We start from the raw sequence: 11,242 nt of genomic DNA on the forward strand, positions 1-11,242 counted from the left end.
AGAGGGGAAAGGATATTGCCCTTAAACCAAAATGTGGGTGGCTGATGGAAATGGAGGCACGACATGCGTTTTTTTCAGTCTGGCCCATAGGTTGAACCTGCACAAGCTGTGCGGCTGTCGGAGCAATAATTTTAAGAAACGAAATTGGTTTATTGTGTCGGCCAGCAGCAGACCTGCAAACAGCCTCAGCAGAGAGGCCGTGGACTGGATGGGTCAGAGGGAATAACCTCTGCTCTCCCCTCGCTGCGGCAGTGGAAATGTACTGGGCGAGCAAGGGAGGGAATTCGCATTGCACCTGCCTGAGTCTGGATTAACAGAGGATTTACAGTCCTGGGGTTGCCAAGCCAGGAACCCCTCCTGACCAAAGGACTCACTGAAAGAAAGAAAAGCAAAGGCAAAATTGGTATTTGCTACGTTCCTGCCAAATAACTGCAGAAAGGCAGACACATTTTTCACTCCGCTTACAAAATAAAAGTCTAACTTTGTTTAGACAGCACAATGGGGCTAAAGAGAAACCCGAGCAGTACTTTTTGAAGAGGAACCTGTCAAAATAGTAGCCATGTGTCAAAGCCAGACAGTGTTTACTTTCCACTCCATGCAAGAAAAATACAGGGGAGAGAGGTGGGTTCATTTTACACGGTCAGTTCTCACTAATTTTATTAAAAATCTCCTGCTTAAATGATCATTTGTCAGCAGGAAAAATAAACCCCTCCAATTTTGAGTTTTATGTGGGAGCCATTCCAAAAAAACCTTTGTGCCAAAACCATCTTTGGAATAACCCCAACAGATTTCACTCGATGACTACCGTAACAGCAGTTAAAAACTGGCCTCATCCAGGCAAAATAATGGAAGACTTCTTCCTTTCTCCAAGAAACCCCAGGTAGGCAGAGCAGCCCGGTCGGGAGCTGTGCAGAGGGGATGCTACAGGAACCATCCCCCCCGCTTTCAAACCAGTCAGCGCTTCGCAATGACGGCAAACGCAGCCGTGAGTTACCCACAGCTTTGGTCCCGCTGGGCGCCGAGCATCTTTAGCTCCAAGTATCGTCAACTGGCATAAAGGAGGTTTAGCAAATGTGTGGGTGTTGGGAGCGCTTGGTAGGATCGGGGTCTACATGGTGCGTGTTCGGGATGGGACCGGGATGGGACAGCTAGGAGCTGAAGCAGAAAATAAGCACCAAACCGCTTTCTGCGGCTCTGCTGTGTGATGCCACGCATGGGTGGCACGGGCACGGCCGTGTAGGTGCCGTGGGAAGGGGCAGCCGGAGGCTGAGCCCTTCTCTGATCTCATTTACACCCCCTGCCCGTCTGTTCCATGCTGCCGGTGGCCCCAGCGCTTGCTCCTGCTGTCGGGCAGGACCTGGAGCTCAGCGTGGGTTGTGTCCTGCATTCTTGCCTGCACTACGACCGTCACCGCTAACGTTTGGGATTGCAACTTATGGCCTGATGCTATGTCCCGGCAAGGGAAATCCTCCCGAGCTCAGGAGAACCTACACACTGATGCCGAAAGGCAGTCGGGTCCCTCATGTCCCCCTGCCATGGGAAAGACCCCGATGCCCAAATCACCTGGAGATCCCGGGACCAAACTCCTGTACCTGGGGCCCTTTTCCCAGCGGCAGCGACTCGTGGGAGCCGGGTCCCAGAGGCAGCAGCCCCTGCTCAGGCTAAACCAAAAAGCCCATCTCAGGAGAGATGAGCAGCTCAGCTCGGTCGGTTCAGGGTGGAAAACGAATTGGCAAACGCCAACCATTTGGGGCAGGAGAGAAGAACGTTTGCATCAAGATGTATGAAGCAATCCCACCGCCTGCACGCCAGTCACCACCTGAGTCACCCTCTCGCCGTGGGTTTGTCTCTTGATCACTCACCTTTAGGCAGAACAAACATCACAGTAACGGCAGTTGTGCTTTTCCCTGAGTACACGCATTAAACATTTTCAGGAAGGGCAACGGCACAGCGCCGGCACTCGGCAGCGCAGACAGCCCCAAAATGTAAGCGGCAGAGCCCCGACACAGCTCTCCCTCGCTGGTCGGCATCTGCACCCCACCGGGGAGGGTCCCAGCTCACCCTCCCCGGGAGGAGCTGCCGACTCCCACCCCATTGCTGCATTAGAGAGAGGGTCGGGCATGCACCTGAGGTCGGACTCCCTAAGGCATTTTGGGGAACTCAGGTCCCCAAGGGCATTTCCAGACACCTAACACCCTGTTTGAGAGGGAGGTGAGCTCAAAAAGCTTTCCTGGCAAACCACCCTGAGCCTGTCGCCTTCTGAGAGCTGCAAATGCTAAACTGGGGGCACCCAGCTGAACTGAAGAGCATCACGAGGTCCCCTGCGATCCTCCCAAAACCCGCAGAGCCCAGCAGCAACAGCGCATGGCATCTGCCTTCATGGTCTGAGTTTGTTGCTCTTGTCTTTTATCCACCCGTTATTCCCCAGCTGGACCTCCCGCCTCGCTGCCCCAGCCAGCAGCATCACCGCTGGGAGCACCAGCCGGCACAAATTTCCCGGATGCTAGGGAATGGCTCTCGGGATGTGCAACGTGGGGTCTCCGGTTGGTGGGAACAGCCGGGAACACCATTTTGTGTGTGCCCAGCCTGGTGACCCGTATCGCTGGTTCAGCGAGGACATACGGAGCAACACACGGTGTCACTGATCTGTGTCACGGGGACCAAGATTTACAGGACCCACATCTCCCCGGAGCACACCCTGGGGTCCCGGCTACCCCTGGCTTTGGCCACCGAGAGGAATTTGCACAGGGTCCGAGTCACAAACACCTCAACGTACGCATTTCTCAGCCTCCAAACCTTCAGTCAAAGGAAACTTTTGTCAAGGAAAGCCCAGACGGTTCCTGAAGAAACCCCAACCATGTGATGGCTTCAAACACAACTCCAAAGCCACAAACACAACAACCGTCGGAAGAGTCTGCCAAAGTGCCAGATGCTGCTGCTGGAAAAACTGTTCTGCAGCCATGGGGTTTGGTCTGCCCTGCCACCGAAGGGAAAGGAGGAGGGAGCAGGAGCTGTGGGCTCCGGCACCGCTTGTGCAAAAGGAAAAAAAAAAAAAAAAAGGGGGGACAGAAGGAAACCAACTTCATTTCAGTTCCTTACTAAAAGTTGTCAGAGGCTTTGCATGCAGTAGCGTGATGTTCTCCACTAATAGGTATGCGGAGCAGAGAACTGCAGCTGACCAGAGCTAAAGGAGCCGGTCTCTAGGAGCAACAGACATCCCGCCAGCAGCTTAACCTTTGATTCTTGACAGAGCCAAAGGCATCTGCAAAGAGTCCAAAGCGAGGGCTGCTGACCCATGCCAGGGAGCCAGCTGCCGTGGATCAGCCCCAACACCAGCAGCCCTGTGCCCAGGATTTGCATTCTCCTCCCAAACAGCTCCGTCTCCACGAAAAGTCGCCAAAACACTGCCTTAGCATCACCACCTAACCAAATGCTTGGTCTTTCTGACCGATTCCCAGGGAGAGCAGGATCGAGAGGGATCTGTGAAAACAAGGAGCTCTGGTCACCCAGGGTATGGCTTTATTGTGTGTTTCTGAACAAAACTGGAGATGGGCAGAGTCAACATATGAACTGTGCTTAAATAACACTGCAGGGGAGGGGGCAGCTCGTCTCCTTGGGGTGGGGGGCTGAGGCTTGGGCACCAGTCTTTGGCTTCGGAGGACGGCAGGGACAGCGTCTGCAAGAACAAACTCTGGTAAGCGGTACTGACCTGGGTAAAGATCTTTCTCAATAAGCTTCATCTGGAGATGGAAGATCTGCTCCTGCAGTTTACAGATGGTGTGTTTCATTTTCTCCCGTCTCGTCACCATGTAACAGAGATTTCTAACCTACAGAAACACAAGAAACAGCGTCCGTTTTAGGCAGGGTCAAAGTGGGTCCCCTCAAGCTGTGTCACTGCTTCTGTCACCCAGGGAAATCCCCACTCCCTGGGATTTGGTCTTCTTCATTTCATCATCATCCATGCTGCACCAAAACTCCTACCAGGAGCTCTTTGGATGTGCCAGGACTAGAGGTGAGGGCTCTTGATCCAAACTGTGTAATATATATGGGAAAAACTATGCAGTGAATGATTTAAAACCTAAATGTCTCTGTTCTGGCTCCGACAGCCAGGACCCCGTGGGGGGCAAGGAACGCTGGCCGTCTTCTCCAGCACATGCACTGGGCATACAAAAGCCGTAAGGAAGCACAGTATCTCCAGAGATTTTCTTACCCCAACGGCACGTCTCTCCTGTAGCACCAAATCTCCCTGCAAAGCCCTGCAGGTACCTGCCAACGTGCCTGGGGCACCCACCCCAAACCAGAGCAGCCACCGTGGAGACCCCAGCTCCACCAGCCTCTGCCCCGGCACGAGGGACAGCTCGGCCACCACTGCTCCCAGTGCTTTGGGCAGCAGCGAACTGGGACCGTCCTGCCCGGCGCACTGGGGCAGCCCTGGGTCCAAAGGGTCCATGTAGGATGCTGCATGTAGGGGAGTCTCTCTCTCTCCTGTCTTCTTCTGAACATAATACATAAGTTAATCTTTAACTTCTCCCATCAAAGGCCTGAATTCACAGGCAGGGTTTGCCCTTCAGCATCAGTGCTTTTGAGGGCACAAATTTAGCCTGAATAACAGAGCACGCAGGGAGTCAGATGGGGCCGAGCGTGCTGCTAAGCTGCTCCGATTAGTCAGGATTAACTTTCAGTACTTGTTGCAGCACATCCTTTAACTCTGCTGTTGATACACATCAGCGCACAAAGTGACCAAGACCCAAAATGGGAATAGAGCCAGGAGAAACAGGTAAATTATTTTGTAATCTTACCCAGGTACAGCAATGGTGTGGACACACAGGCTGTTTTAATCTCCTGTTAATTGTTCATAGACCTAATGAAGAAGTTAATGTCTCTATACGATTTGGAAAGTCTCAGAAGGGAAGATGCTGTAGAAAGAGCATTATAAAATATTTATGCAAAGGCCCAGCAGACGCACAGAGCCCCGAGCAGCTGAGCATCGCCCTGAGCCCTCGGTCCAGCAGATGCATCACACACGTGCCCTGTTCACACCTGACATAGAAACCTGCACAAAAAAAATGCCAAATGCTAAGAAGTACCTTGATGCTCCGGGGTCAATACGCCAGTTCTCATCCACAAATTGCTCCTTTTGCAGGGAGGGAGAGACCCTCTTCCCACGGCCAGTGCAGGGAAGGGGCACAGCTGGAAGGGAGCTGCAGGTATGAAGCTACCGATCTGCTGAATGTCAGAGCTTTACAAAACTGCCTGTTGCCCTAAAGCAAATGCCAGGACAGAGCATAGAAATATGCAAAATATCCAGCTGATGCCAGCCCAGGTCAGCAGCCGGTGCAGCTCCCCTACCCCAAATCTGGCTCCTCTATATGGTTGCTCACATTTGCTCCACATCTACCCGCAAATCACTGGTGCATTTTGTCCCAGTTCAGGAAATTTTATTAACCAAGCAGGAAGCCCTAAACGCGAACAGCAAAGCACAAGACATAAACACTCGCAGGAGCTAGCGCAGCAGCGGTTAAACCTTGCTCATCGCACAGGGCTGCCGATAAACACCTCCAGCAGCCTGAGACGACAGAGCTACCGTGTGATACCCGCTGGCATCTGCCCTGTGATGAATTTCAGTGCCACGCTTTTTGCCAGCCCTGTGTAAAGGTGGCTGGAGAGCCGGGCTCTGTCACCATGGCTGCGGCGGGCATCGAGGCTTTCAGAGGAAACGGGAGGGTTTCAGCTGCGAAACAGAAAATGCTAATGGTAGCTAACAGGATTTGACAGCGTTTGCTCAGCTTCCTGATGCTCTGAAAGAGCCTGTACTAAGGTAAGAAGGAGGTGGGCTGAATGGAGGCACGGGCAGGAACGTTCGTGGGTATGTCCACACTCACGTGTGACCCTGATGTCTCCGATTCCTCCCCCTCCTCATCCTCAAACCCCTCCCTGCAGAGGAAGGCTGGGGTATTTCCAGGCTTGGGGGACTGTCCCTACGGGGTTGGGAGCCTCTGTGGCTCTCACAGTGGCAGAGCAAGTCAGACTGGCATGCTACGCTTAGCTAATGTCTGCCACCAAAGGCTGTGAAGACAGCAGGATGACCGTGGCCATCCCCTAATGGTATCGGTCTTACCTGAGGACAATCGGGAAACACTTAGGAATACAGAAGAAAAAGCTGGGTTTTTTTCTTGTTGAATCCCCTAGCTGTAAATACAAAGCAGCAAGCTATATGCTGTGTATTTTACTACGTTCTCTTTTTTTGTTCTGGATTGGAGAAAACATCAAACTAAAATTTCTTTATGAGGATAACAACCGCCTCTGGCAACCTGCATCTCAAAGTGTTTGGCTGTATCTCTTCTCTATGATTTGATATTCCTGGAAGAAAAACATTACTTGTGCTCTGCTTAGAGACTGCTGGTATTTACACACACTTCCACAGCTAAACACTACCCAGCGCTGCTTCCCCAAGCCAAGCTTAGACACTGGTATGAAAACCTGAAAGCTACAGTTTTTTGTTAAAGCTCATTTAAACAACCAGTCTTTGGAAAAAGCTTAAAAAAAAAAAAAAAAAAGGCAAAGGGGGTTAAAAAAGGCCAGAAAGAAAACGAGGGGACTGTATTAGGATTCCCAGGCAATATCTTTAATTTGCTGACACTGTAAAGTGCAGAAATGACAGTGGTTAGGAGATGGCAGAGGGAAATGCCATCACCCTGGCTGCTCCGGCATCATCTTCCCCACTGCTTCTGCCTCCCCAACTCCAGGATCCAGATACCATTATCAGCCCTCAAATCACAACAGTTTCCACTGGATTAATTGCTGAAAACACTAAAATTGAACGTGATGCCCCGTGGACACCCTCTGAAAGCCGCCCCTCCAGGCTGCTCTTCTTCGACCCCTATTTGATGCAATGCCTCACTACCTGCAAGTGGAACGGGGTGGCTGTGAGCGGCGCTGACAGACAGGATCAGATACCTGGGATGCACTAGCAGCAATTGGATTTAAACCCGTATCACCCATCTGAGTACCGGACTTTGATCTGGCGAGTGTTTATTGTTCCCCCTCTTGGAAGCAGAGCAAACAAACAGCTCTTCCAGGGCCAGGCAGTGAAACCTGGCAGGGAGTTGCTAAGCAGAGGCTGAACGCCAATGGGGAATGACCCCATGAAGCCTGGAGCCAACTCTGGAAAATAGGAAATCTGGTAAAACGCGTAGTTTTGACACAAAGAAATCAAAGAGAAGCTGCCGTGTCGTGCCTTTGAATGAGGCAGCCCCTGGAGCAAAGTGCTGTACCCAGAGATGCACAGTGGTTCACTGCAGCTGGGGAAGTCAAGCTGGGAGCGAGTGGAAGCAGAGGGAGGTGGAGCAGCCTCGTTTAGATTTACAATATAGAGAAGCAGATGAGGGGAAAAAAGTGAGCTGAACTTGTCATCCTCAGATCCGGCAGCTACAGCCTGTTGCCTACAGCTTGGTGCTGGAGACCCATTAACGGTGGCACCAGCCCAGCCCAACACAGAGGTGGAAACGTGATGCAGCAAAGGAGGGACAGACTGGCAGAGCAATGGCAATGATGGATGCAGGGATGAAGGCCGATAGGGCCACAAAAAAAGAGACCAATAGCTTGAAATCCAATTGCTTTTACACCAGAGAAGGCTCTCAGGCTCCGAGACCCACTGGGGGAGGTGGGTGCAGCAAGGGACCGGGGCGGACTGGTCCAGAGCTGAAACCCAACCTGGACATGAATGAACCCAGTGCTCACCACCACTGTCTTCCTCCCCATGGGTTAAATTATGCCGCAGACCCACAGCAGCTTGGAGAGAGGGTTCAGGGATACGCAGGGGCAGCATCAATGCCACCTCGCCTCCCAGGGAGCAGCACGTCCCCTGCAGCACCCGTGGTCCCCCTGCTCAGGGGACCAGGGCACCACCTCCACCAGGTGAAAGCAATGCTATTTTCTGCTTTCCTCCTTCCCTGCCTGCTCCCAGAGACCCCCTGAGCCCTTCCATGGCTTTTGCACCCCAGGTAGGCAGTCAGGCAGGGGTCTGGGCAGGGGCCTGGGCAGGGGCCATGGACTCACCCCTCTGCCAGGAACAGGAGAGGGGGAACCAGGCAGGGCTTGGGTTTTAAGCAGAGGAGGAGAAGGAGCTTGGCCCCTGCATGCCAGGTTTGGCAGCCCTGCCCTGCCTGTCCCCATCCCACTGCTGCCCAGTGCCGTGCCTGTGTCCCCCCCCCAGCAACACCACTACGGCACCCATCCCCTCCCTGGCCGCTCTTTGCCGTCTCACTCCGGGTGCTGCGCTTCTTCTGCAATTCCTCCCCTCGCTGCTTCTCGCCTTCGTCGCCCCTCCTCCTCTCCAGCCTGCCTTTGCCCCATCCCTGCTCCTTCCCTCCGTGCAGCCATGACAGCCAAATCCGCAGGCAGGCAGCGTGATGCGGCAATGAGAGGGGCTCCGGCACCGCTTTGGTACTGCTGCTTCACGGATGCTTGCTCTCTCCCAGAAAGCTGCCGTGGAGGTGGCTGCTCCCTCCCCTGTGCAAGGATGTCCCGCACCATGGGGAGCTGCGGGCACCTGCATCCTCCGGCTGCATCCTCCGGCACGGCTCTGCCTGCGCCAGCAGCTCCCCGAGGAGCCGACCCACTTTCGGCTGCAGCAGGGCAGGGAATGCCCAGTCCCGTGCTCGCTCCTGCCATTCACCCGTCTTTGACGTTTAATGTAAGGAAATAATGCCGTGTTCCTGCGCCTTGCTGCTGGAAAGCATCTGAGGGGCAGCACAGGATAATTTTGTGGTTTGAGACTGCTAAGATGTAGTGGATGTAAGCTGCAGCATTGCATTGGTTTTGTGTGGCAAGGTTTTGGTAGCGGGGGGGGGGGTTACAGGGGGGGCTCCTGTAAGAAGCTGCTGGAAGCTTCCCCTGTGTTCGAGGGAGAGCGAGCCCATACCAGCCGGCTCTAAGACGGACCCGCCACCGGCCAAGGCCGAGCCAATCAGTGATAGTGGTAATGCCTCTGTGATAACATTTTTAAGAAGGAAAAAAAGTTGGGACAGGAGAGAAACAGCTGCCGGAGAGAGGAGTGAGAACATGTAAGAGAACCAGCCCTGCCAGCCCCCCAGGTCAGTGCAGAAGGAGAGGAGGAGATGCTCCAGGCGCCGGAGCAGAGATTCCCCTGCAGCCCGTGATGAAGACCACGGTGAGGCAGGCTGTCCCCCTGCAGCCCAGGGAGGTCCATGGGGGAGCAGATCTCCACCTGCAGCCCGTGGAGGACCCCACGCCGGAGCAGGTGGGTTCCTGAAGGAGGCTGTGACCCCGTGGGAACCCTGCGCTGGAGCAGGCTCCTGGCGGGACCTGCGGATCTGTGGAGAGAGGAGCCCACGGAGCAGGTTTTCTGGCAGGACTTGTGACCCCGTGGGGGACCCACGCTGGAGCAGTGTGCTCCTGAGGGACTGCACACTGTGGAAAGGACCCATGCTGGAGCAGTTCGTGAAGAACTGCAGCCCGTGGGAATGGCCCATGTTGGAGAAGTTCGTGGAGGACTGTCTCCCGTGGGTGGGACCCCACGCTAGAGCAGGGGAAGAGTGTGATGAGCCCTCGCCCTGAGGAAGTGAAGCGGCAGAAAATAACATGTGATGACCATAAACCCCATCCCTGTCCCCCTGTGCCGCTGGGGGGGCTTGGTGGAGAAATCCGGGAGTGAAGCTGTGCCCGGGAAGAAGGGAGGGGTGGAGGGAAGGTGTTCTGAGATTTCGTTTTATTTCTCATTACCTTACTCTGGTTGATTTGCAATAAATTGAGTTAATTTTCCCAAATTGAGTCTGTTTTGCCCGTGACGGTAATTAGTGAATGATCTCTCCTGTCCTTATCTCGACCCGCAAGCTTTTTGTTATATTTTTCTCTCCCCTGTCCAGTTGAGGATGGGGGAGTGATAGAACGGCTTTGGTGGGCACCTGGCGTCCAGCCAGGGTCAACCCATCACAATCATCATCTGCCTCCCATCCACCCAGCCCTGCTGAGGCACCTCTTCCTCGTTCTTTTGAACCCCTGGCTGAGACCATCACTAATTTATTTCACCAGTGTCAGTGTTTTGGCAGTGATGATACATGTGTGCTGAGCACCGTTCTTCTGAATAATGCTCTGGATGAAGGGACGCAACTGTTAGGGGCGTCAAACTGAGTCAAGGGGGAACAGGGCTTTTGCTGTCTATAGGCACCAGCGCACATTAAAGCAGCCCTGATGGAGCATACGGGTACACACCACTGAAGGAAAAGCTGTACTCACCCTCTCCAGGTCTTGCCTGAGGTGCATGAAGAGCTTTAAGCGTCGGTAGAGAACGTCCTGTTCTTGCTGGGCCAAGTTGTCCACTTCATCTGTTTTTGGTGTCAGCAGCGGTTTGTTGGAATTTGCTTTCCTCTTCAGCTTCCAGTACTGGTAGACAAAATCCACCAGCGATTCGCTTAAGTCAAGGTTCTCCGCCACCTCCGAAGGCTTCACGAGTTCATAGAAGTCCTCCTCCAGCTGCTGGAGCTTCTGCTTCCGCAGCGTGACCTTCTCCAAGTCCAGCTGGGCTTGGTCGGGCTCTGTCCGTGCCTCCTCGGGCAGCTTGGTGGCACCTGTGCTGTGCTCAAGGCAGAAGGACTTGAACTTCACTTCGTCGTTGTCCGCTAGAATAGTCCGCATGTCGAGGTTGTGGTCGAAGGCGCAGGTGACGTGGAACGCAGTGACGCAGGCGGGCATGGAGCACTGCGGGGAGAAGGACAGGTCTTACGGCCAGGGCAAAGCACCGTCGGTGGGGGGGGGACGCTTCCCAACACAACGGGACCACAAGGGCTGACTACGAAGCCAGCGACACCCAGCTGAGTGACAACACCTACCGTGAAGCGATGGATGCTCCACTACAGGTACTCCTTACAGAGGGACACCTGTATTGCCCAAGTCTTACACACCCATGAGCCGGACACCATAAACCAAAGCAGAAGAAACCCAGGGTTCACTAGATATCAGCCAGCACCTTATCTGCTTTAATCCTTCTCCGTGACGGGCCCTGCTCATCTTTCGCCTGCCATAAGCAGGGGCTTCCGACGGTTCTTCCAATAAGACATATCAACAGCCATAGACAACAGCACGGGCCAACGGGATGCTCAAAGACTGTCAGTGGATTTCTCCTGATGGAGGAATTTTCGTCTGTATTTCACCCTTAAACTACTCCACTCTGTTACACATCAAAAGCTAATACGCAATTTTTATTGAAAGCGTACAGAACGTG

At 53.8% G+C, this 11,242-nt stretch overlaps 1 protein-coding gene across 6 annotated transcripts in view; it reads right to left on the reverse strand.

Annotated features, from left to right (window-relative positions):
• The window catches only part of JADE2 (jade family PHD finger 2), an 85,403-nt gene that overhangs the window by 8,162 nt on the left and 65,999 nt on the right, over positions 1-11,242 (reverse strand). For all 6 annotated transcript variants that reach the window (XM_069772458.1, XM_069772454.1, XM_069772456.1 and 3 more), the window contains 2 exons: positions 10,258-10,719; positions 3,710-3,827 (listed from right to left, as the gene is read on the reverse strand). In XM_069772458.1, the coding sequence (XP_069628559.1) occupies positions 3,710-3,827; positions 10,258-10,719 (580 nt within the window). The remainder of the gene's footprint in view (positions 1-3,709; positions 3,828-10,257; positions 10,720-11,242) is intronic.

The sequence above is a fragment of the Haliaeetus albicilla genome, chromosome 27, assembly GCF_947461875.1.
Source record: "Haliaeetus albicilla chromosome 27, bHalAlb1.1, whole genome shotgun sequence".
Taxonomy (NCBI): domain Eukaryota; kingdom Metazoa; phylum Chordata; class Aves; order Accipitriformes; family Accipitridae; genus Haliaeetus; species Haliaeetus albicilla.